General features: G+C 44.1%; 1 protein-coding gene across 1 annotated transcript in view; it reads left to right on the plus strand.

Annotated features, from left to right (window-relative positions):
• CSMD1 (CUB and Sushi multiple domains 1) overlaps positions 1 to 24411 on the plus strand; it is a 1679419-nt gene extending 1655008 nt beyond the window's left edge. Inside the window, exons 63-69 of the mRNA XM_055567572.1 lie at positions 2321 to 2500; positions 6506 to 6550; positions 9359 to 9517; positions 12622 to 12734; positions 13463 to 13550; positions 22880 to 23012; positions 23114 to 24411. Of these exons, the coding sequence (XP_055423547.1) occupies positions 2321 to 2500; positions 6506 to 6550; positions 9359 to 9517; positions 12622 to 12734; positions 13463 to 13550; positions 22880 to 23012; positions 23114 to 23273 (878 nt within the window). The 3' untranslated portion in view covers positions 23274 to 24411. The remainder of the gene's footprint in view (positions 1 to 2320; positions 2501 to 6505; positions 6551 to 9358; positions 9518 to 12621; positions 12735 to 13462; positions 13551 to 22879; positions 23013 to 23113) is intronic.
• Positions 24412 to 27490: the final 3079 nt, after the last annotated feature.

Raw genomic sequence — 27490 nt, forward strand, 5'->3', positions numbered from 1 at the left:
TCCCTAGAACCATCAGCAGCAGCACCCAGAGTTGGTTGAAGTTTGAATCTTGAGTGCCATCCTGCACACCCCTGCGGTATCTGAGGCTCTGGGGACCAGGGGCAGGTCCGGTGAAGAGGAGCAGGGGGACCCCAGTCTGTAGTCCCCAGGCACCTCCAGTGATATCCAGGCCCCAAAGCCTGAGAAACTGTCCTTAACCAAAGACCAGTGAATAACATGCTGGTTAACACTCACTGAGAGAAAAACTGCTTGTGTTACTGCTCCCCTAGGATGTTCAGCTCAGGTCACTAAAGATCATGTGACTCATCAGAGTATTAATACACGTCTTTAAACTATTCTTTTTGGAGTCCATATGAATCGATAATTCAAATACTTAGGACCAAGTTTTGTTTTGTGATTTAATCATTAGAATTAGGAGAAATGTAGTGATTAGTAATCAGCCTTTCATCCTCTACCAATCTAGGGCAATGTAGTATCTAACTCTTACTAGGTTAGCTATATACAAATATCTTCTGAGTATGTAAGTTGTGAATTTTGTGTATTTATGTGTCAGTATTTATTTCAAAGCTATCATCTCTATTCTAAATCTCTACATGAATCCTCTATGTGAATATTATACAGAGATATCACACATACATGCATGTATATGTATGTATATACACATAGGTGTGTGTGTCTGTGTGTAGAGCTAGCTAACATTAGGTCTTCATTACCTTGAAAATTTGGAGAAGGAAATGGAAACAGCTCCAGTATTCTTGCCTGGAAAATCCCATGGACAGGAGGCTGGCAGGCTACAGTCTATGGGGTCGCAAGAGTCGACCTAGTGACTAAACCACCACCACCTTGAAAGTCTATCAAAGTGAAAAATATTACAATACTTTAAAAGATTGCATTAGTGATGTTAATCATATAAACTTGTTTTATAATAATTGGCCAAGTCCTTTATTTGAGACATAAATGTGCATTCTATAAAGAATGGTAAGTTATTTGAGATCAAGCATGGTGCTTCCCAGGGTGTGCTAGTGGTAAAGAACCCACCTGCCAGTGCAGGAGACATAAGTAAGTGACATAGGTTTGATCCCTGGGTCAGGAAGATCCCTGTAAGGAGGGCATGGCAACCCGCTCCAGTATTCTTGCCTGAAGAATCTCATGAACAGAAGAGTCTGGCAGCTACAGTCCATAGGGTCTCAAACAGTTGGACATAACCCATGCAATTTAACACAGCACACACACAGCACACCACATTATAACCTTGGGGCTTCCCTGGCGGCTCAGCAGTGAAGAACCTGGCTGCCAATGCAGGAGACGCAGGTTTGATCCTGCTGGGTAGGGAAGAACCCATGTGGAAGGGAATGGCAACTCACTCCAGATTCTTGCCTGGAAAATCCCATGGACAGAGGAGCCTGGCAAGCTACAGTCCATGGGGTCACAAGAGTCAGACACAACTTATCAAGTAAAAAACAAAAACAATTACAACCTTATTTATTCCTAAGTGATATTTTAAATAAAATAAGAATCTATATTTCAATTAATTTTCTAGACACACAGTGGATTTTGGCCAAAATTAATTATTCATTTAACTGAGCAGTAAATTTGCTAGTTGGCACTGGACAAAAACCAAAGCCTATTTTAAAATACACATTAATCTGTCTGTGTTTAGTTTAAAGGGCTGCTTTTTTTAAGAAACTTAACATATTATTTATCTTAGTGTTAGTTATTCAGTCATGTCCAATTCTGTGACCCCATGGACTGTGGCCCACCAGGCTCCACATTTGACTTGTCCATGGAATTTGAATGTCCATGTGTCCATGGACACAATTCTGTCCATGGAATTCTCTAGGCAAGAATACTGGAGTGAGTAGCCATTCCCTTCTCCAGGGGATCCTGCATTGCAAACAGACTGTTTACCATCTGAGCCACCAGGGAGGCCCCACTTAGCTTAACAGTATGTCAAAAGTGTTTATTTTAAAGCTATGATTTCTAAATTTCTATACATAATTACATATATACATGTATGCAAAGGAGACTAGATAGACAGATGATAGATGATAAATAGAAGACAGACAGACAGGCAGAGACAGAGGAGGAGGAGAAAGTGAGGGGGGGTGGAGGGAGAGGAAGAGAGAGACCTGGCAACACCAAGGCTCTGCTGTGCTGTAAGCTGCAGAGACCAGAGTGTCAGTGATCTGTAAAGCTCCCGTATTCTCAATTTTAAATGGTAAACTAACTTTATAGCCATTTCCATCTCTTTGTCTGTATTTCCTTTGACATACATGCTTAGGCTCCAGTGGACTTACTAATGGACTAAATCCCATTTCAGCTCACGCCTGCCGCCAGCCTGAAACGCCAGCCCATGCAGATGTGAGAGCCATTGACCTCCCCACCTTTGGCTACACCTTGGTATACACCTGCCATCCGGGATTCTTCCTCGCAGGTGGATCTGAGCACAGGACGTGTAAAGCAGACATGAAATGGACAGGGAAGTCCCCTGTCTGTAAAAGTAAGTTACTGGTGAGAAGTGAGAGTGGGTCCCTGCAGACCAGGATGAGTGTCAGTTGCCCACCAGGCTCGTGTCCAGGTGGAAGACGCCCAAGTAGTAGCCTCTTGGAGGCACTGTCCGTCACCCTCCCCCCAAATCTGTGCATGCTGTGTGTGAGCTGTGTGTGTGAATATGTGTGCAGTCTGTGTTGAATGCAGAGGCAGCACAAGCCAAGGAGAGGTGCAGGTCTCATTATTTGCAAATCACAAATTTGCAAATCAAATCAAAGAAAAACACAATGAGTTAAAAGGAAAATAAAATACAGTATGTCTTTGGAAAATGTATTTTTTAATGAAAATGGGCAAAGATCACCAATGTTGAATATATAACATAGGTCTGTTATTTTTGAGACCACAGCTATTTAGTGGTAGAATATAAGTTTGTGTGTCCTTGACATTGGTTCTGCTTTTTAAACTTACAAAAACAACACAAGAATGATGTACTAATGACTCACAAAGTTGTGTATTTACATACAAAAGTAACACCTAGTCAGAGCTGACAGCAACACACCTTCAGCTTCTTCACCAAACCACACCTGGACATGATGGCAAAGCAACAGAAACAGACATGACACTGATACAGCCCATGCCTTTAGGAGGAGCTCCTTGGAGCCTATGTGTAGTCAGCACTTTTCAATTCTGAAAGAAAGAATTCTCTGTCAGTCAGGATTCCCCAGGAAACCTCCTCCTGCCCCTTGGGATCCCCTCTAGAAACCCCTTCTGCCCTCAGGATCCCCTCTAGAAACCCCTTCTGCCCTCAGGATTACACCAGAAACCCCCTTCTGCCCTCAGAATTCCACCAGAAACCCATTTCTGCCCTCAGGGTTCCAGCCCAGAACCCCCTTCAGCCCTCAGGATTCACAGAATCCCCTTCTGCCCTCAGGATTCCCCTAAAAACCACTTCTGCCCTCAGGATTCCACCAGAAACACATTTCTGCCCTCTGGATTCCAGCCCAGAACCCCTTCTGCCCTCAGGATTCCACCAGAAACCCCCTTCTGCCCTCAGGATTCCAACAGAAAACCCCTTCTGCCCTCAGGATGGCCCTGGAAACTCCCTACTACCTCTCAGGATTCCCCTGGAAACCATACTCTGCCCTCAGGATTCCACCAGAACCCCTTTGTGCCCCCAGGATTCCCCTGGAAACCATATTCTTCCCTCAGGATTCCACCACCAGAACCCCCTTCTGCCCACAGGATTCCACCAGAACCCCTTTGTGCCCCCAGGATTCCCTGGAACCCCCTTCTGCCCCTCAGGATTCCACCAGAAATCCCCTTCTGCCTTCAGAATTCCCCTAGAAACCCCTTCTTCCCTCAGGATTCTACCCCAGAACCCCCTTCAGCCCTCAGGATTCCACCAAAACACCCTTCTTCCCTCGGAATCCCCCTAGAAACACCTTATGCCCTTAGGATTCCCCCAGAAACCCCCTTCTGCCCTCAGGATTTCCCCAGAACCCCCTTCTGCCCTCAGGATTCCACAAGAAATCCTCTTCAGCCCTCAGAATTCCCCTAGAAACACCCTTCTGCCCTCAGGATTCACCTGGAAACCCCCTTCCACCCTCAGGATTCCCCCGGAAACCCCACTTCTGCCCTCAGAATTCCCCTAGAAACCACATTTTCCCTCAGGATTCCACCCCAGAACCCCCTACAATCCTCAGGATTCTACCAGAAACCTCTTCTTCCCACAGGGTTCCCCTGGGTACCACATTCTGCCCTCAAGATTCCACCAGAAACCCCTTTCTGCCCTCAGGATCCCCCCAAACCCCTTTGTGCCCTCAGGATTCCACCAGAAATCCCCTTCTGCCCTCAGGATTCCCCCAGAAACCTCCTACTGCCCCTCAGGATTCCATCAGAAAACTCCTTATTCCCTCAGGATTCCCCTGGAAACCCCCTTCTGACCTCAAGATTGTCCCAGAACCCCTTTTCTTCCCTCAGGATTCCAACAGAACCCACTTCATCCCTCAGGATTCTACCAGAAAACCCTTTCTGCCCTCAGGATTCCACCAGAACCCCTTTCAGCCCTCAGGATTCCACCAGAAATCCCCTTCTGCACTCAGGATGGCCCTAGAAACCCCATACTACCCCTCAGGATTCCCCTGGAAACCATATTCTGCCCTCAGGATTCCACCCCAGAACCCCCTTCTGCCCTCAGGATTCCACCAGAACCCCTTTGTGTCCTCAGGATTCAACTGGAAATCCCCTTCTGTCCTCAGGATTCCCCCATAAACCCCCTACTGCCCGTCAGGATTTCCCTGGAAAGCAAATTCTGCCCTCAGGATTCTACCAGAAATCCCCTTCTGCAGTCAGGAGTCCCCCAGAATCCCCTTCTGCCCTCAGAATTCTAACAGAAACCCCTTCAGCCCTCAGGATTCCAACAGAATCCCCTTCTGCCCTCAGAATTCGCCTAGAAACCCCTTCTGCCCTCAGGATTAGAACAGAAACCCCTTCTGCCCTCAGGATTCGAACAGAACCCCCTTCAGCCCTGAGGATTCCACCAGAAATCCCCTTCTGCCCTCAGAATCCCCCCTGGAAACCCCTTATGCCCTCAGGATTCCACCAGAAACCACCTTCTGCTGTGAAGAATCCCCCAGAACCCGCCTTCTGCCCTCAGGCATCCCCCAGAAACCTTTTTTGCCCTCAGATTTCACCAGAAACCCCCTTCTACCCTCAGGATTCCACCAGAAATGCCCTTCTGCCCTCAGGATTCCCCTGGGAACCACCTCTGTCAGTGAGGAATCCCCCGAAACCACCTTCTGCTGGTGGTGAATTCCCCGGAAACCACTTTCTGCCCTCAGGATTCCCCCACCCAGAACACCGTTATGCCCCTCAGGATTCCCCTGGATATTTACTACCTTCTGCCCTCAGGATTCCCTGGGGGAAACCCCCTTCTGTCCTCGGGCAATACCCCAGACACCACCTTCCACTGCTGGGAAATCCCCTGGAAACCATCTGCCTGTGGGGAATCCCCCTGAAAACTCCCTTCTATTCGCAGGCAATCCCTGGAAACCATCCTCTGCTGGTGGGGAATCCCCCAGTACACCAACCACCTTCTGTTGGTGGGGAATTCCCGGAAAACCCCCTTCTGCCCTCAGGATTCCTCCAGAAACTCTCTTCTGCCCCTCAGATTTCCCCGAAAAAAACCCTCTTTTTTCAGTGGGGAATCCCCCAGATACCACCATCTGCTGATGGGGAATCACCCAGAAACCCCCTTTTGCCCCTCAGGAATCCCCTGGAAACCCATTCTGCCCCTTGGCAATCCCTCAGAAACTCACTTCTGCCCCTCAGAATTTGGGATTTCCTTGGAATCCCCCTATTTTCTGTCAAAATTCCCCAGAAACAACTTTCTGTCAGAATCCCCTCATAAATCTTCAGTCGAATTCACGTTAGGAATTAAGTCACTTATGTCTCACTTTCCTCTTTCTCACTGAAATAGACAAATACATACTTTTAAAAAAGTAGTAATTTGTAGTTTGATACAAAACTATGAAATCAAAGAGATTATGAGTTAAATCTAAGTTGATAGGCCAGATTAAACATTTTGCAGGGGAAGTATTTTGATGTTCACTGCTAACTCGTGAGTTCATTGATCAGGGTGGGGACTTGGAAAATTGAGATGGATTGTAACTCTTTACAAAGTAATTTCATAAATTACCTTTCCCTTGGGGGCAGGAGATCCCAAAGAGGAGTGAGAAAGGGTATGAACACCCTCCTTTACAAGGCTCTCTGTTGTAGCACACTGAATGCACAAGTCAGATCCAAATTGATTTCCACTAAGAAACTCAGTTTTCCCACAAAAGCAAAGGACGTTATGCTGTGAATATATGGGTTTAAAGTGGAGATGTATAAGATATTACTATTTTGTGCATTCAAGAAATCTGGAGAAACAAACATTGCTTCGGTTTGACATTTTTTCAAACTTATTCAAAAATAAATGTTTTTTGAAAGTGATAATTTGTCTTTTTACTTGTAGGTAAAGGAGTGAGAGAAGTTAATGAAACAGTTACTAAAACTCCAGGTTTGTATACCAGAACAGTTACAGATTTAAATCAAATAAGATGATCTGTTCTCTACTATACTCTGTGCAGCCAAAGAAACAAATTTCTGATTCCTTTAGTCCATAAACAAATTAAAGTTTCAGTTATTTAAAACACCAAGCCCACACAGGTTCCTGTTTCTCTCATAACCATGGTTTGTTAATGGAATAACAATACTTTACTTAAAAGGAAAACCTTTGTCATTATCTCACGCTGTTTTACGAAAAGGTACCTTGGGCATTTTGTAGGCAGAAGTGGACATCAGATGTTGAGCCAGAATGTGGTATAACAGAGAGCCTTATAAAGAGGGTTGTGTGTCTTTCCTCCACAAGAGGATGCTACAGTAAACAACACATCGTGCCAGCTGCGCATTCCAGCAGCTCAACTGTGGGGTGCACCCTTCCCCAAGTATCTCCATCCTCTGCCTCTGATGCTTTAATTCTCGCTTTCTGTTGTGTGTGATACCTTGCTTAATGCATGCCGTAGCAAACAGGAAAGGTGCAGGTTTATTTCCTAATGAAGATGTTCGTTACTCCAAATCACCTGGCCTGTTATAAATTTAGAGAATATTTAAACAATATAGTGTGTCCCCAAGTTATAATGTAAGTCAAACAAAAAAAATACAACAGAAAACACTTAGGTAAGTTGCATTTTCTGGTGTTTTCTGTATTCAGGTTTTCACACTGGTTTCTTAGCCATAAACTCTGTTCCAGGGTCAAATGTGGAGAGAGTATGTGAAATGCTGTAAGTTCAGTCACAGTTGCTGGGTTTTGCATTTAATTCTTAGATGAGGCAAAAAGTTCCAACATGGTTAAAGGAATTCATGCATTGTACACCATGAAGTATAAGACCTACCTTAAAATGTTTTTCTGTACTATTCTATGTAAATGTTATTTGAAAATCAAACACAGAAATCAGTACTCTATCCAGGCAACATTTACTTCAGTGGAAGAAAGCACAGTGGGTGGTGGTGGTGGTGTTTGTTCTGCTTTGTTTTCTGGTTTTGTTGTGGGCAGTGAAAAGTCTGCAGGCTCTTTTTAAAATTTATTTATTTTTAATTGAAGGATAATTGCTTTACAATATTGCATTGGTTTCTACCAAACATCAGTATGAATCAACTATAGCGTTTCAGACTCTACCTCAATGTGCCCTATCCTCTCTGAAGGGAAGCACTGATGAAACGAGCTTCTTTGTATAGGCACACAGTCTAGCACCTCCACTGTGGTGGTTACATTACACTGCAAACCACCAGCAACAGGTCAGAGGACAAGGACCCAAAAGGATCCTCCATGTCCCCAGTGGTCGCAGCTGAGCACAGTCGGAGCTGCCCCGCCGACCTGCTGCTTCTGCTGCTGCCCAGCCCGGCTGGTCCACCTGACCCACCAACGAGAGGACCTTGGCACATTCACAGCTTCCACTGGGTGTGTCCCTTCCAACTAGGGAAAGTGATCTGGATACTGTTTAAAAGGCTATTTACTTTAGAAAAGGAAGACAAGGCATCTCGGGCTTGCTGATGAAAAGTGGGCCTTGGTGATACTGCTGATGATGGGCCTGCTCAGTGTCCTGATCAATCAGCAGCTGTGTCAGAGGCCTGTGTCAAGTCCTTGCTTCAAACTTGAGTTTTAAAATTATTACTATTAGGAAGTTGGGTCCATCAAAGCCCAGCAAGTGCTGACATTGTTCTGTTGTTGGGAGACGTCTTGTAGGATCAGCCTGTCTGGGAAAACAGGCAAACGTCCAGTGGAGCTGGAAAGAAAAGCGCAACCAGGGACTCTGTACTCTGTCCTCACCACACTGTGGCCATAAGTGCATTTGCTAAAAACACATTTAGGGAGACCAGCATCTTTCTTTATACCTGGGAAGTCCAAAAGTACCTTCTGACCAGTCCCACTCACGGCGGATGTTGTCCAATTAAACGATTTACACATGTCATGAGACAGAACAGAGAGAAATTTAGTGGATTCACTGATGCATATTTACATCAATTCCCCTGTAAAATGTTACAGCAATACTGTAAAAATAGCAGGATTTTATACTTATTTATTAGCAGAAATGTGAAAAGTTTTAATTTGTTTGTAACCAGTGAAAAGAGAGAATAGCTCAATAATCTTTGTAAGAATTCCTGTCTCAGATGAATTGTAATGTTTCAAGAAGACAGTTTGCCTTTGGTTTTTGACATCATTTAGTCTAGCTTTCTTACCAATTCTGGACTATTTCTCATCAGGGGGATTAGAGTAGAGCAGAAGAGCTAGATGAGAGATTGGCTTTACTTACAAAATAAAGATCTTGGGAAATAAAGCATCTTTGTCTCCATAAGCCGGGTCTGTGCAGTCAAAGTGGTGCTGTGAAATGCAGGCTTTCTGAGGGCAGAAGGGCCCTGGCAGATGTCAGTTCCTCTGAGCCTCCTAAGTCTTCCCACAGCAAGTGGACTCGGATAGTCAGTGACACGGCAGTAGTGATTTCCAGGTCAGCCTGACTGATGAGACCTTACCTAGTGTCCGCAGTCCCAGTTCACTAGACACGCTGGCCCTGGCGGATCTGGTAACACAGGTGCGCTGGCATCCACCCCAGTGACAGATGACTGTCTGCATGTTGCAGTAACCTGCCTGCTCCCGCCCGGCTCACCTGACTCTTACAAACCTGCTGTGAAGGGACATGGAGACAGGTCTTCGTCATCACCATCGCCACTGTCGTGCTGTCTTTATGAGCAGTGCTATGCCTTCTGTGTATTAAAACATCTAATGTAACTGTTCTGTATGCTAACATTTCTCTGTTTTCTCCCCCCACAGTTCCTTCAGATGTGTTTTTCATCCATTCGGTGTGGAAGGGATATTACGAATATTTAGGGAAAAGACAGCCTGCGACCCTAACTGTCGACTGGTTCAACGCAACTAGCAGCAAAGTGAATGCAACGTTCACTGACTCCCAGGGGGAGCTGAAGTTGACAGGTAGGCACCCAGGGGGCTCCCTCACCAGACCCTCCATCAGTCTTCTGGCAAAGGGGGCACCAGCACGGGCCAAGTGCTGGCTGATGTCACTTGGGCTTTGCACCTGCTGCCTCTCACTAGGTCATCTCAGTGACTGAGGCAGGATGGTTCAGTTTCCTCATTTAAAATATTACAAAACCAGTACAGAAAAGCAAATTAATTTTCTCCAGATTACACAGAGATCATGTTACATCAAAGATGTAAGATTTATGTCCAGATAGTCACATCTTCAAAATTCACAGTTTTGTTATCCCCTTGCTGTCATTCCTTAAAACTTGTTTGCTCCTGGTGAGCTTTTATTGATGTGTCTCAGTTTAAAAAAACAATTAAAAAGAAAATAACCAACTCTGGTTTATTTTTAAGCAAGAGACACTTTTAAGTGCTTTATATATATATTGTTCATTTCCTTCTTGCATCAATCTTGTGATTTAAGTATTATTATTAAACACTTCTTTTTTTTTTTTTCTTTTTTTACTGGTTAAAAAAAAAGAGATACCCAGGAAAACTAAGCGGCCTTCCTAAGTGACAGGGCAGGAGTAGGATTTGAGCTCTGCGGTCAGGAGCTCAGTGATTAGAATCTCCAACCCACGTGGGTTGAGAGCATCAACCCACAGGACACAGAATCACCTTGAGACTGAACCTACTGCCATTTTTTTCCTCCAAATTATCTCACTTATAACAGTGTATCCTTTTTTATAGACCAACTTCCAAAGGGTTCAGACTGAGTTATCCACAAGTCCCAGCCCGGGTTCTGAACATAAAGGGCCCCCAAGGGGCACCCACACATCGCTGATGACCAGACAGACACATGGTTCACCGCCACAAAGTATGAAAGCCACTGAGGACTCCTCCCATCCCTCATGTCTCACTTCCCTGCTTCCCTGGCTGTTGCTGTGTTGTGCTTAGTCACTGAGTTGTGTCCGACTCTGTGACCCCATGGACCTTGGCCCGCCAGGCTCCTCTGTCCATGGGGATTCTTCAGGCAAGAATACTGCAGTGGGTTGCCATGCCCTCCTCCAGGGGATCTTCCCAACCCAGGGATCAAACGTAGGTCTCCTGCATTGCAGGCAGATTCTTTACCATCTGAGCCACCAGGGAAGCCCTGGGAAAACACCTAAAAACAGTGCACACACTCTGGATTTAGGAAAAGAAAAATAATCCATACTCACAGATTTTTAACAGGTACTTATTTATGAATTCATTATCTTGACCCTGTGAATGTATAAATAGATAGCCTGGGATCTCAAATCTAGTCCTGGATCAGAATAACTAAGACTTTGTAAAATATTCAGATTTCTTAGGCTCACCCAGGTCCTTTGGATAATATTTTTCTTCATGGAGTTTGGACTTTTTTCCCAAAGGAAATGTTCTCCAGTGTGACTTTGATGCAGTTAGGTTTGGATCTGGAGAAAAGTTTGTATCAAGAGTTGTTCAGACTGAGTCCCAGTGGCTAGACAGAAGTCCACCCGCTGTGTACAGTCTGATTTCGAAGAAGCATACGGGAGGAAGGACAAGTCATGCTCCTGGAAAGCCAGCCAGGACCTGGTGTCCTATGGGGTGCTGTAATTTAAACACCATAAGTATCTCCTAAATACATATATCTTATCTCTACTAAGAGTTTGTGGAAGTGGGGTTCCACAAACTGTGTGCCAAGAACACAGAGCTGCTGATGGTGGCCATGGACAGCAGCCCAGAGTCAACCCGTTAGGTGGTCCTCCCCATCCATGGGTCTTTCTCGGCCATGGGTTCCATTCCTCTTGTGTGACTGGCCAGTGGACAGTCTTCCTGCAATGTTTTTAGAGGCCTGTTTCTCTAATGAGAGAAAGTGGGAATTAACTGCTGGAGTTCCTGAAACAGTGTGACCTTCCCTTGAGCCTGTCTCTCTGCACAGAAGGCGTTTGGGTTCATTATTATTATTCTTTAATATCTGTTCATTTCTTTGTTTACTTATTCATTTGGTTCCTCCTTTGGGTAGGGAACTAGCCATAGCTGCGGGCACATCCCCCCACATCCCCAGTACACACCCGGACGCCCTGGATGAAACCATTCAGCAGTCATTCAGTGGACCTTTGTCCATGAAGCCGTTCATTTCATTTTAATAAGCACAGCTCATCTATATAAGTAGCTATATTTGGGGCTATTTTTATGGTCTCTTTTTTTTTTATTGATTTATAAATAGTTACATTTTCCCACACTGAAATTTTGTAAGAATTGCGTACAAACTCTCCACGTGTCCATTCAGCATAGCTGTTTTTATCAAGACATCATTTTTTTAGTGATTCAGTATTTTATAGATTATTCTCCATTTAAAGTTATTGTAAAATATTTGGTATATTACCAGTACTATACAATATATCTTTCTAGCTTGTTTATTTCATACACAGTAGTTTAATCCCCTAGGTCTTGTATCTTATTCTTTTCTATAATACATACCCCTGTCCTCAGAAGTGAGTACAAACAGAATAAAAATTATGAATTTAAAAAACTTAATATAAGTGAATGTATATTATTTTTTTCCTTCTGCGAGATAAAGATGTTGAATTGTGTGAAGTAGATAATACTTCGGAGAAGGCAATGGCACCCCACTCCAGTACTCTTGCCTGGAAAATCCCATGGATGGAGGGGCCTGGTGGGCTGCAGTCCACGGGGTCACTAGGAGTCGGACACAACTGAGCGACTTTACTTTCACTTTGCATTGTTCATGCATTGGAGAAGGAAATGGCAACCCACTCCAGTGTTCTTGCCTGGAGAATCCCAGGGACAGGGGAGCCTGGTGGGCTGCCGTCTATGGGGTCGCACAGAGTCGGACAGGACTGAAGCGACTTAGCAGCAGCAGCAGCAGCAGACAATACTTACTCGAGACAGACAATGACTTCAATAAGAGGTGATTTTTTTAGGGAAAAAGGAGGGCTATAGCTAAACTTTAAAAATAAAAACACTAATCGCTGTTATTGAAAACACTATCCTCTCTATATCATATTCCACATAAATGGGCCAAGTGCCTACCTTCCTGACCATATTCTTACATTTCTGCAGTGTAAGAATAACCCATGCTCCTTTCCTAGGTGTTTACAAGAAGGAGGAGGCCCACTTACTTCTGAAAGCTTTTCAGATAAAAGGTCCAGTGGATATTTTCGTCAGCAACTTTGAGAATGACAACTGGGGACTGGATGGTTATGTGAGTACTTCCTGGAGGGTTTTCTAATCCTCATGTCTGCACAGAGTTGGGGGCACCAGCGGGGATTCCTTCCAAGATGGCCTGGGTCCTGTCTGCACCGTGGAAACGCAGGGCCCCCGGCCTGGCCCTGCAGCAGTGCCACCCCTTCACCATCTGATGGGAGAAAGCCGCTGAGACCAGAAAGAAACCGGCCCGCAGCGACAGGCTGTTCCTGCCTGACACACAAGAGCTTAGATGCAGACCACTCCCCACTGTGACAGTGGAGCCAGACTTTCCCCAAAGCCACAGTAACCAGCCTGCACGTGCCGAGAGAGACCCCGGTGCCCCTTAATGGTCTCTTTCCAGTGCTTCTGCACTGATTCATCATCAAACTCGAGGTAGAAGGCCTCGCGTGATAACAGGAGACAGCAGCTGTGACACAGTGAGTTTTACGTGCTGCAGGCTCCGAGGTGATCCGTATGTGTGTCCCCCTTACAAAGGATACTAAACATATAAATAAGGTGTAAATTTTACTACTGTTTTGGAGATCAAAATGAGACAGAGTTTGGTAGTTGAAAGTTCATATCTGTATTTCTCAATTTTAACCATAAATGGGAATCTCAAAGGAATAACAAATGTTTAAAATAACTAACCATTAATGTTTAAATAGGAGAAATAATATTTATATTATGATAAAAGAAGAGGTTATGGTTAATTTTTGTTGTTTTCTTCCTTTTCATGTGTATCAGGTATCATCCGGACTTGAAAGAGGAGGGTTTACTTTTCAAGGTGACATACATGGAAAAGACTTTGGGAAATTCAAGCTGGAAAGGCAAGGTATGCTGCACTTACATGATTTTTCAAATCAAATATCAGATTGGTCTGCAGGTGACTGAGCTGAATGCAATAGAAAATGTGACTGGAAAGAAACAGAAACAAAAATAACAGGAGAGACACGTATTTTACAACTGGATGAAAAAATCTTCTTCATCAGCAAGCAAAACAGGAAATATCAGCTGGCATAAATATGCCAGACACAGAATATCTTTAATATACAAAGAAATACTTTGAAATATGGGAAGAAAGCAAAATGGAAATTCAAAGAATAAACACACTATATTACCCTAAGAATATCATTAAGAAAGAGTAATTTAAAATGGCCAATAAACTATGAAAAGATATTAACTTGAAAAATATGTATTATGGTAACAAAGATAGATCATGTTCAGCTATGAGAATGTCAGATTTGGTGTGGACTAGGAAAAGGCACTTGGGTGTTCATTTTTGGTGAGTGTGTGAGTAGATGTCTATAATTTGACAATAATCTTTTATAAAAAATTCTATCTCTAAGATTTTTAATCAAACAAGTGTGACCATGATTTTTTGCATATTCAGGTATGTGTACAGCAGGACTATTCTTAATACTTGAAATTAGAAATAACGTGAATATCTCACACATATATCATAAATGAATTGCTTCTTACATCAATCTTATGCAATGTGTTATATTAAATGTAAGACAGTTTAATTAAATATATGTCATTAGAGAACAAAGATTACATATTGATGTGGAATGGTGTTCGTGACTTATATATATGAGAAAGAAGTTTGCTCTAGATAGAAGGGACAAATCTGCCTGCCTGCCTTCTTTATGTCTTTCTCAAGTACTTGATGTATATCTTAGTAATTAGACAAGAAAAATGTATGAAAAAAACTACTAGATGTGAAGCTTACCTCATCCACTTGCTAGTTCTGTGATCCAGGAGGAATTACAACACTCTGGAGCCTATTTCATCATCTGAAATCTCAGTAGAGAGTCAGTTCCCGGTTGCTGGGAAGATTGAGTCAATATGAGGGTTTGCTTTGTGCTAAAGCTCTTCTCACACACGTCCTTACTCATGTTGCTGCTAACACAGATGAGAAGGTGCAATTTTTATAATGAGATGAGTGCCATGTTACCATCAGCTACTTTCTACTTTACTTACAGAATGCGCCTAATGTATTAATTGTACATAGAGGAGTTCCACTGTGTAGGATTTGATGCCAAGCAGTCTTTCAGAGGAACATGAGTGTAATATTCGGTGATGGTTGTCACTGATGTACTCATTTCATAAAACCTTTATCAGCATCCTGAGGGATTCTAAAGGAAATATATATCAAACTGTATACTATCATGCTTGGGAAAAAATAAACTTGACCAAAAGGGATCATACAATTAATTATACAATTAATAATACAATACTGTAAACCCACCTTTCCAAATTAAGAACTTTTACATAGAAGAGCTTTAAATTACAATGTCAGCCATGGCTGAGATGGAGCTTTCAATGGGGTCACATTATTTTGAGATAATGAAAATAGGCCGGCACTAATGATGGTGAAGTTTTCTCTTGCTCTGAGCCAAACCCTGTGGTTATCTGCCCTCCTTTCTCCGAGGCACATGCTCTAGTAATTCCGTCTAAGGACACCCCAGCGAGCCGTGCACAATACTCCATGGATGGCAGAGTTTACTGATCTAGTCAGCCTGACCAGAATCATCACTTTGCTGTTGAGAATTTTTTTGCACTGCCCCATTTCTTTTTAATCTAACAAAAGAACAGCTTGCTTTAACAAGTGATCTTCTCATGTGATGATGAGCTTATTGTCAGGAAAAACAATTTGGCTCACAAAATAATGTGAATCACAAGCAAGTCTCCCATTCAACTAATGAGGAAAAGTCTACGTGTAAGTAATGTTTCAACAACAGCCATTCATTTCAGAGTTATGGCTACACTCTATTTTTATGGATAAAAATAAGCAACCTCTTAATTGTCTCCAGTCAGTAGATAAATTTTTTTAAAAAAGTGATTATCTTTAAATAGATACTGCTGCTGCATCACTTCAGTCGTGTCCAACTCTGTGCAACCCCATAGACAGCAGCCCACCAGGCTTCCCCATCCCTGGGATTCTCCAGGCAAGAACACTGGAGTGGGTTGCCATTTCCTTCTCCATTGCATGAAAGTGAAAAGTGAAAGTGAAGTCACTCAGTCTTGTCCTACTCTAGCGACCCCATGGACTGCAGCCTACCAGGCTCCTCCATCCATGGGATTTTCTAGGCAAAATTACTGGAGTGGGGTGCCATTGCCTTCTCCGAAATGGATACTAAAGCAAGTTAGTTTGAAAGGCATCTCTAATGCAAAAATTGTGTAAGAAACAAAAATAAATTGGTTTCCCCATTAAAATTGAAGTCCCAAGGACCTCCCTAGTGGTCCAGTGGCTAAGACTTCATTCTCCAGTGGGGGCCCAGGTTTGATCCCTGGTCAGGGAACTAGATACTGCATGCCGCAACTAAGATGTGGAACGGTCAACCAAATGAAAATAAATATTAAGAAAATCTAGCCCCCCTGCTACACTCCCCCAATCAGAATGGGAGAAAGCACAAGCCATGTATCTACTCAGGAACATGTATCCAGAATATAAAACCCTATTGCTAAATAGTACACATTTCAGTTCAGTTTGGTTGCTTTGTCATGTCTGACTCTTTGCAACCCCATGGACTGCAGCATGACAGGCTTCCCTGTCCATCACCAGCTCCCAGAGTTTACTCAAACTCATGTCCATCAAGTCGGTGATGCCATCCAACTATCTCATCCCTTTCTCCTCCAGCCCTCAATCTTTCCCAGCATCAGGGTCTTTTCTAATGAGTTAGTTTTTCACATTAGGTGGCCAAAGTATTGGAGTTTCAGTTTCAGCATCAGTCCTTCCAATGAATATTCAGGACTGATTTCCTTTAGGATGGACTGGTTGGATCTCCTTGCAGTCCAAGGGACTCTCAAGAGTCTTCTCCAACACCACAGTTCAAAAGCATCAATTCAGTGCTCAGCTTTCTTTGTGATCCACTGCTCACATCCATACATGACTCCTGGAAAAACCATAGCTTTGACTAGACGGACCTTTGTTGGTGAAGTAATGTCTCTGCTTTATAATATGCTGTCTTGGTTGGTCATAGCTTTTCTTCCAAGGAACAAACGTCTTTGAATTTCATGGCTGCAGTCACCATCTGCAGAGATTTTGGAGCCCCCCAAAAATAAAGTCTCTCACTGTTTCCATTGTTTTCCCATCTACTTGCCATGATGGGACCAGATGCCATGATCTTAGTTTTCTGAATGTTGGGTTTTAAGCCAACTTTTTCACACTCCTCCTTTACTTTCATCAAGAGGCTCTTTAGTTCTTCGCTTTCTGCCATTAGGGTGGTGTCATCTGCATATCTGAGGTTATTGATATTTCTCCCGGCAATCTTGATTCCAGCTTGTGCTTCATCCAGCCTGGCATTTCGCATGATGTACTCTGCATATAAGTTAAATAAGCAGGGTGACAATATACAGCCTTGACGAACTCCTTTGCCTATTTGGAACCAGTCTGTTGTTCCATGTCCAGTTCTAACTGTTGCTTCTTGACCTGCATACAGATTTCTCAGGAGACAGGTCAGGTGGTCTGGTATTCTTTTCCACAGTTTGTTGTGATCCACATAGTCACAGGCTTTGGTGTAGTCAATAAAGCAGAAGTAGATGTTTTTCTGGAACTCTCTTGCTTTTTTGATGATCCAGTGGATGTTGGCCATTTCATCTCTGGTTCCTCTGCCTTTTCTAAATCCAGCTTCAACATCTGGAAGTTCACGGTTCACATATTATTGAAGCCTGACTTGCAGAGTTTTGAGCATTACTTTGCTAGCACGTGAGATGAATACAGTTGTGCAGTAGTTTGAACATTCTTTGGCATTACCTTTCTGATTGGAATGAAAACTGACCTTTTCCAGTCCTGTGGCCATTACTGAGTTTTCCAAATTTGCTGGCATATCGAGTGCAGCACTTGCACAGCATCATCTTTTAGGATTTGAAATAGCTCCACTGGAATTCCATCACCTCCACTAGCTTTGTTCATAGTGATATTCCCTAAGGCTGACTTGACTTCTCATTCTAGGATGTCTGGCTCCAGGTGAGTGATCATATCATCGTGGTTATCTGGGTCATAGAGATCTTTTTTGTATAGTTCTTCTGTGTATTCTTGCCACCTCTTCTTAATATCTTCTGCTTCTGTTAGGTCTATACCATTTCTGTCCTTTATTGAGCCCATCTTTGAATGAAGTATTCCCTTGGTATCTCTAATTTTCTTGAAGAGATTTCAAGCCTTTCCCATTCTATTGTTTTCCTCTATTTCTTTGCATTGTTCACTTAGGAAGGCTTTCTCATCTCTCCACGCTATTCTTTGGAACTCTTCAAATAGGTATATCTTTCCTTTTCTCCTTTGCCTTTAGCTTCTCTTCTTTTCTCAGCTATTCATAAGGTCTCCTCAAGCACACCTTTAGCAAGGAAACAACCTAATTAAAACACTGGCAACCAATTTGAATACACATTTCTCCAAAGAGATAAAAATGACCAACAAGTAAATGAAAAGATGCTCAACATCATTAATCATTAGGGAAACACAAATGAAAACCACCTCACACCCACTTGGGTGGCTGAGATCATAATGACAAGAAACAAGTGGAAGCAAAGATGTGCAGCAATTAGGAGGCTCATACCATGCTGATGCAAAAGTGATGATGGTGTGGTTGCTGTGGAAAACTGCCTGGCAGTCATTCATCAGGTAGTTGAAACATGAGGCTACCGCAAGCTTCAGCATTTCCACTCCAACACATATGACAAGAGAACTAGGAAATACATGTTCACACATAAATCTACACATGAAAGTTTATACCAGCATTATTCCCAATTGTCCAAATGTGGAAACAACCCAAGTGTCCATCAGCAGTGAACAGATCAACAGCATGTGGCGCATGCATACTGTCGATATTATCTTGAAAACGTCATGCTAAATATGAGAAGCCGATCACCAAAAAACACATACTGAGTTCTTGTATTTATATGCTGTATCCAGAGCAGCCAAATCTATACAGACTGAGAGTAGAGCGGTGGTTGCCTAAAGCTGGAGTACAGAGGACTGAGTGCTGAGGCCTCTGTTCAATTTTAGGGGGGACAGCAGTGTTCTCACATAGGCTGTGGTGATCACCGCAGCATCAACCCCCACATTTTTAATAGGAAAAAAGAAAACTCTTGAATTAAAAGGTGAATTCTTGCACCCTAGCATTAAAATGGTGAGTTCTATAGTATGTGCATTTCTTTCAGTAGTGCTCCAGCCTATAACATGAAAAGACACTCACCTTCATTCTTAAGAAGCACAACTGAGAAAACAGCTGCACACTGCATCTGGTTTCCTAGGGCAGCAGCAGTGGTAATCATGTGCAGGAGGGGGGCAGCAAGAGGCCAGGATGGAGGCGGGGGGCGTGGCAGGGGAGACTGGACGCAGTGTCCAGGTCTCTCCTGAGATGGGTTGGGAGGAAATCGGGATGCCACTTTAGAGAGAGATTAGGTAAGACTGAGAACTGTGGTGTTGGAGAAGACTCTTGAGAGTCCCCTGGACTGCAAGGAGATCCAGCCAGTCCATTCTAAAGGCGATCAGTCCTGGGTGTTCATTGGAAGAACTGATGCTGAAGTTGAAGCTCCAATACTTTGGCCACCTCATGCGAAGACTTGACTCATTGGAAAAGACCCTGATGCTGGGAGGGATTGGGGGCAGGAGGAGAAGGGGACAACAGAGGATGAGATGGCTGGATGGCATCACCAACTCGATAGACGTGAGTTTGGGTGAACTCCAGGAGTTGGTGATGGACGTGCTGCTATTCACGGGGTCGCAAAGAGTTGGACACGACTAAGCGACTGAACTGAACTGAGCAGTGCTACAAGGTACACATTCTGTTGGGCAGTGCTTTTACTTCTTAGAATCTATCCTGTATATTCAGCCTCCTGCTGATGCATCGCTGCAGAAAGGGGATTTCATGGTGGCATCACAGAGAAAGGCTAGAAATGAACCAAATGTTCTTCAGCAGCAAACTGGCTAAATAAATTCTGGTTTAGCCAATTAATAGAATACTGCACACCTGAAAACAATTACATGCACATGCACAGATGGAAGAACTTCACAAATATATAATTATAATAATAATTGTCACTCAGTCGTGTCCAACTCTTTGCGACCCCACGGATTGTAGCCTACCAGGCTTCTCAGTCCATGGGATTTTCCAGGCAAGAGTACTGGAGTGGGTTGCCATTTCCTTCTCCAGGGGATCTTCCCAACCCAGGGATCGAACCCGGGTCTCCCGCATTGTAGGCAGACGCTTTACCCACTGAGCCACCAGGGAAGCCCTCACAAATATATGGTTAAGTTTAAAAAGGCAAATTTTTAAAAAAGTAAATAGTATACCCATATTTAAAGTAAGAACAGAGAATAGTCACGTATATTAATAATACACTGGGGACTTTCCTAGTGGCCCAGCGGCTAAGAAACCGCACACCCAATGCTGGGGGCCCTGGTTCCATTCCTCATCAGGGAACTAGATCCTGCATGCTGCAACTAAGACCCGGTGCAGCCAAATAAATAAATACAAATATATATATACACACACACACTATACTAGTACATTATGTGAAGGACGCTAAAGCACAAGCAAAAGCAAAACTGAATACCTTGTTAATCATAAAGAGGAAAGCTAGTGCAAAAGGCAAGGCGTGACCCTTTATGTCCATCATCTTCATATTTATTTGTATATCTTCTTATGCTACTTTAATTAATATAATGTGCATGTATTACCCTTTAAATTATTAAAACATGGGTAAATAACTGAAATTAACTAGGAGCTCCAGACAGCATAATAATTTCAGAGTCAAGTCAGGAGTTTAATTCACAAAGACCTTTCATGTTGCCCTGTGTCGTGATGTGAGGTCTCCTGTGGCAGGTCCATTATCCAGGATTTTATTAATTGGAAGTCTGAGATCTATTATGGCCAAAAATATATAGTCTTGCTTGCAGATAACAGAAAGTGGCTTTGGTTAATTTAAGCAGACTACAAATTTATCAGGATGAGCAGAGATGCACAGAATTATAAACACCTGGAGAATGAGCCACGGTAACTTAATGGAAACCAGAAGATACTGAAGACAAAGACAGCACCATTTTTTCATTTCTCAAATATGTACTGAGCAACTGTTATGTTCCAGGTTCTACTGTAGGAACTGGAGATTTAAGAGGAAAGCTGGCCAGACAACTACCCGGGCATCATGCAACCAATTTTCTAGTAAATGTGGGTCCTGGGGAAACTGTGCAGCTAAGGTTCTAAGTAGCTGAGATGTCCTGACATTTCACTCTCACAATAAATCACTGAAGCTGGGCCCTTTGAGCGGCATTGGGTTCTCCTGGCTGGACAGCGCCACCCCTGGTGGCTGGGGTTACTGTTGCACCCGGCCCCAAGACTGGACAGGCCTGCCTAACCACCAGGAAGCTCTTGAAGCTGTCCCCAGGGCTCTAGCCCCACCACAGCCCCGAGTCTCTGCATCACTCATGCTAACCCTGTGCCCAGGGAGGGAGCACCCCACTGGCTCAGATCACAAGCCCATCTCCTGGGTGCTGAGATTTAGAACAAATATCTGACATCCCCCGTGTATGGCAGCTGGTGAATGCCCCTGAAAATGAAAAATTAAATCTGAATCATACATGCTGATACAGGAGGATCGCCAAAAGGTATGATTTACAAGGTGCCAACATCCAGGATAAAATATGTTTACCTAAGAACTGGAGGTGGTAGTGAGTAGCATAATCCTGCATCTACTGTGAATGTTCGGTCGCTCAGTCAAGTCCAACTCTTTGCAACCCCATGGACTGTAGCCCACCAGGCTCCTCTGTCCATGGGATTCTCCAGGCAAGAATCCTGGAGTGGGCTGCCATGCCTGCCTCCAGGGGGCCTTCCCGACGCAGGATGGACCTGCCTCTCCTGCACTGGCAGGAGGGCTCTTTACCCCTAGTGTCACCGTGGGAAGCCCATCCACTGAAGGAGACGACAATTAATATTATTTCTAAGGTTTTATGAAAATGTCTTTAAAAGGCTATTTAATTATTTTAAATATTTGATTACTTCTTTGTATTTGTGTTTTGTAAAAAAAAAAAAGGGGGGGGGGACAGGAAGCATCTCATAAATTCTGGAACTATACTTTGAAACGAGGTCAGCTTCATTTTACAGTTCTGCTATATTCAGATGACCCCAGTCATAATTAACTGCACACGTACATTGAGTGGTTCCATGCAATTCAGCCAAATACATTTCAGAATTGTGCTTTATAAGTAAATTCTTTAAGAATAAACTTATTGGGCAAAAATCCCTTGATAAATGTTCTCCGATCTGAAATTTTAGTGTTTGCTTCTTCCTCAGTGCTGTGCAGAGCTCTCCACTGTGGAGATACACAAGTTAATGATCATATCACCTGCCTGGTGACTGAGATGTTTATACTTGCCTTCCCTTCTAATGGACAGAACTCATTTTATAGAAACCTGCTTTATAACATTGACGTGCATTCTTTGATGATTTCTAAACTCATAATGAATTTTGGACTATGCCAATAAAGGTAGATTGCACCAAGATAGTCACACATCTCTATGGTGGCTCAGATGGTAAAGAATCCACCTGCAGTGTGAGAGACCTGGGTTCAATCCCTGATTTGGGAAGCTTCCCTGGAGAAGGGAATGGCTGCCCACTCCAGTATTCTGGTCTATAGAATTCCATGGATAGAGGAGCCTGGTGGGCTACACTCCATGGGGTCACAGAGAGTCAGACATGAATGTGATTCCACTTCTATAGAGACCTGGACTTCTTGTGTAATTTCAGTGATTTGTCCTGGGGCTGGAGCAAACAGCACATGCTACCCACATCTATAGACAGATACAGCCCTGTACATGCTTCAGTTAGACTTTACACAAATGTGAGTATCTACAGCCATAAGCAAAAGTCAATATAACTATAAGCAAAAGTCAATATGACCACAGCCCCCTTTGCTGTTCTCACACGGGAAACACGACACTGTCACAGGGTTGAAGGTAAATGAGGAACCACCCGTTTTTCGTGTCTTACTCCTTAAGATGGATGTTAAAATCTTTCAAAGAAGTGTCAGCTGCTTCCCAATGGAATGGGAACACTTTCTGCTTCTTGTAGAGTCTACCTTTGTTGATAAACCGATTGTCGCCCTGTCTCTGGGTGAGCAGGAGGACACTGACGGCAGGTTAAAGCTCCCTTTCTTTTCCAGACCCCGTGAGCTCCGACCGGGACTCCTCGAGCCACTACCAAGGCACCAACAGCGGCTCTGTGGCAGCTGCCATTCTAGTGCCGTTCTTCGCTCTCATCTTATCAGGCTTTGCATTTTACCTCTACAAACACAGGTACCGTAGCCCCGCTGTCGGTGTACAGACGCTGCGTCTCTCCCCAGGGCCTGGCCCTGCGGTCCTGACGGCCTGTCCCGCTTCTTGTCTCCCGCCCCTAGGACGAGACCCAAGGTCCAGTACAACGGCTACGCCGGCCACGAGAACAGCAACGGGCAGGCCTCCTTTGAGAACCCCATGTACGACACGAACTTAAAGCCCACTGAGGCCAAGGCCGTGCGCTTTGACACGACTCTGAACACGGTGTGCACCGTGGTGTAGCCCGCGGGCGGCCGCCTCATAGCCATACCTCCGACGACGGACAGCAGGGACCACAGGTGCCACAAACCCTCCCCTCCGGCCCGGCCCCTCCCGGCCACGCGGGGGACGCGGGCCACAGACAGACCCTCATCCCGGGAGCGGACTCGCCGCCGCCCAGCTGCGGCCCAGGCGCGCGGAGGAGGGCGCGGCCCGGGATGCGCGGCCTTGCCCAGCAGCCCTGCCCGCCTGGTGTGGCCCAGCTGCCTCTCAGTGCAGCCTCCGCAGGACGGCCTCTGGGCCACACGTGGTAGCACCGCAGTATGGGTTCATTGTTTTTTTTTTTTAATCCCCATGAATATTCTGGAAAAAGAAGAAAAAAAAAAAGCCCTCCTGAAGAAGACACCTTTCCGGCAGCCGCACACACCTGCAGACGCTTTGCGCCGTCCTCCCCGAGACCGGCAAGCTTCGAGGGCCCCGCAGCTCACCTCGGGGCCGCCCCAGGGCCATCTGCAAACTTCCCAGTCAGCTGTTCTCTCGCAGAATTTTTGATGCACAATTTTTTGCACTAGTGTGTTATGAATGACTAAGATTCTGATAAAAAAAAATAAACTATTTACACGGGGTTTCTACACACTATCCATTGTATATAAGCATCCTGCCATACTGTCAAGCTAAGCATTCCAGCTGCAGTTTAGTTAGCGTGTGAGAAAAAAGAAAAAATATCCCCAGATATGGCACAGGTTTTAAAAGGAAAAATAATATGAAGAGACTTATTTTATTACTGCTTTCTTTTAGCTTCACAGCTGTGTTGAATTCATTGAGAAAGAACAGAGGCCTTTTATTTCCCCTCATCCTTTCTTTGGTCTTGTCCCCATCCCATTATCGTCAATATTCCACTACTTCATAGCAGGAGGTCTGCAGCACTTTCTATGTGCCATGTACAGATGTGAATAGTAATTTATTTTAGGTTGCTCATGACCTGCCTGTGGGTTTGGGCTCACCACACAGTCTTCCTGTCCATCCTCTGCTGTAATTTCTCTCTTTCGCTGCCATCCCTCTCATTTTCTGTTAAAGGACTGTGTGTTCCTGGGACGCAGTGGAAAAGTTTCAGGATGATCAAAATAGTAATTGTTCCTTTAGAGGCAAGGAAAAGTCACACCCACTCTTCTTTCCTGATGACACAGTTTAGATATTACTATTATAGATTTCTTCTGTTTCATGCTGTATAATCCCAGATGGAAAGAAAACTTTGGTGATTTTTCTGAGCTCAGAATTCCTCACAGGTAAATTAGGAATCACAGTATAAATAAAGTAGGTGTGATTACCAAGGCGGTAAAAGCCCAGACAGGAAGCAGAAGATGCAGCCGTGAGGATGTTTACATAATAAACTCAGAGATCGTGTTTATTTTTACTTACAGCTGTTTGATTAAAAAAAAAATTTTTTTTTTAAAGCCAAGGCGTATGTTATTACCTGAGTTTTAAGTCCGCATTCCACTTACTGAGAAGGTCCCCTTTGTCCATCCTCGGCAGCATCGATAGAGACTTGGTTCTTGAGGACATGTTCACACGTACCTTTAAGACTGATGTGTTTGTTGCATGCTTTGATGCAGGGCTTGAAAAGTGAAAAAGGAAAAACACAAATGTCAGGATAATAGCTCATTCTTTCAAGTTTCAATTTGAACATTTCAGTCGCTCTTACCCATGGGGCACTCACTGTTGTGCTGCCTGTTTGAAGGGCACAGCTGTCGGGAGGTGTGGCCAAGCTCCGCGGCCCCGGCCTCTCCCAGCCTCTCCCACCCGCAGCGTGGAGCTCCAGGGTTCGCCCTGGCCAGACTGGCAGTGGGACCGAGAGGGCTTTGCAGCCTGGAGTCCTTATGGCTTCTTCTCCTTAGGCCAGATGAGGTCAGTTAGAGGCAGGCTCCTCGCACACCCAGGGAGCTGAGGTAAAGAAAAGACAGGAGGAAGCTGTCGCGTCTTTGTGTGCAGGGGAGAACAGGGTTACTATACATATGAGGTGTATATATATACATACATATAGATAAATATAATAGCGTGTACATATGCGGTTTGAGTCATTCAAACTAGGTGCAAAATGCTGACTTCAGAGTCTGAATCAGTGTCTCTCTCCACATCCCTGACCTGCTTGCTGGTCAATGACTTTACAAAACCCTGACACGACAGGACATACCTACATACAAGAAACCAGACACGACAGGACATACCTACATACAAGAAACCACATATCAGATCAGAAGTGATTCTCCTTTGTGTGCAAAGTCAGAGTGTCCTCGGTTGCCAGTTTGGAGCATGTTGTTAAAAAAAAAAAAGTATCCCATGAAATTCTTGTGCGAGAATTCTGCCCAGTTTCTTCCCAGGGTGTGCAGTGTTGATCAGATTCCCGCGAGGTGCTGGAGGTTCGGTCCAAGCCGTCGGCAAGTGCGCCCTCCTGCCCGGCTGCAGGATTGTTTCCGGGAGCAGCCAGAGCCCATGGAGGGCGGGAGCCCCGGACAGGTTCTGTGCTTCAAAGCTGTTCAAACTGCTGCTTGTCCCACACATCTTGCCTTTCTTCAGGCTAGCTGCAATAATTTTTTTCTTCTGTAAAATATTTTGTAAACAACCACAAAAAAAAACAAAAAGCTATTATAAAAAAAGGGGAAAGAACGCTGGCATTATGATCAGGAAACCATCGCCATCAGCCACCCGTCTCGCCACCTCGCCACATGCTGCTGACATGAAGTAGGTGCAAATGACCTTTTTGTACAGAGATATATTTTTTATGAAGAATTTGTAAAATTATTAAATATGCTGTAATTTTTTGATTAATGTAGGTAAATTGTTAAAAAAAATAAATGTTTTTACAATACAAAACTGTAATTTTCCCAATAATGTACAATGTACCATCTCTAGCTGATGTTCAGTTCCAATCCTATTACACATGTATTAATATTAAAGTGACCTGTTAAAATGAACAGTTATCTTTTTTTGTCAAAAAAAATTATACAGAGAGTGTAATATAGCCTGTGCAATGCCACCTATCTTTAAAGCAAATCAGAGTTCTAATTAAATATTTAATTTTAGATTTCTATTTTTTGGTGTGAATTAATTTTATCTTTAATAGATGCCTGCGAGTCACTGGAAGGGGAGGGAAAGAACAAATTAGTGATGGGTGTTCACTGTGTTTAGAACGAGAGTCAATACTTTCCCAAGACAGCATCCCCGTTGCGGTTAACAAAGAGCACATTTATGAAAAGCACTGATACAGAGAAACAGAGGCTGACAGACTTCTTGATGGTTTTTGACTTAAAATCACTGAGAGCTTTCAGTTCCCTCCAAACCAAAATCAAGCCTATACTTTTATGATTAAAAAAAAAAGTGTGAGTTATTTCTGTAAGCCTTCACAACACTGAAAACGCCATATAAGAAAACATAGATTTCACGGAACATTCCAAGGGTCGTGCATGAAGAAGGCTCAGAGAACACCCCCTCAGGAGCCTGTGACAACAGAGCCAGCTCCCTGCTCACTTCTGGGCTCGGGGACACAAAGCTTTCTGAGTCCTTGGTGTCAGGTGGGGTGTCGTGCAGTTAACCAAATCATACAGTCATTTTCCTGAGAATCAGTCATTACACAACAAAAAAACAACGAAGAATGGCCCCGCTGTGGCTTCCAAGTAATGAAGGTTTGTCCTCCAGCCTAGTGTGTAGGTCTCCTAGGATCAGGTCTTTAAATGCCAAGGACTACCTTGCAGAAGACCCAGCTCCAGATGCCCATGGACATTCAATATAACCTAACGAAGTAGGTTTTACCACTGATTCTATAGATGACCAAGCAGAAATCCAGAGACATTAGTGAGATTATCCAAGTATGCACAGCTCAGCGATGCTGACGTTAGAGGCCAGTTTTCCCTTGCTTTAACATTCTTCTTTGCCATTTGCTTTAACATTCCTGGGGTGGAGAAATCTGTCTGCTCTGCCTGGAGGGTGGGGGTGTGGCACACGGCCTGCATGGGGGATCCCACAGGAGCTGTCGGGAGGCTGAGAGCACATCAGCCGTGGGCGCACACTCACTCTGAATGCTCACTGGGGCCCCTTCCATGAAGGCCTGTGAGGTTCACACTCTCACCAGCTGGGAGCCCAGCACACAATGATGCAGCCGTGGGTGCCAGGCAGAGGCTCCTGAGAGCACGAGATGAAATCTGACTGCCTCCTGGTCTTGGCTGACTGGCTGTCACAGGACGACA

Source organism: Bubalus kerabau, chromosome 2 (genome assembly GCF_029407905.1).
Source record: "Bubalus kerabau isolate K-KA32 ecotype Philippines breed swamp buffalo chromosome 2, PCC_UOA_SB_1v2, whole genome shotgun sequence".
NCBI lineage: Eukaryota > Metazoa > Chordata > Mammalia > Artiodactyla > Bovidae > Bubalus > Bubalus kerabau.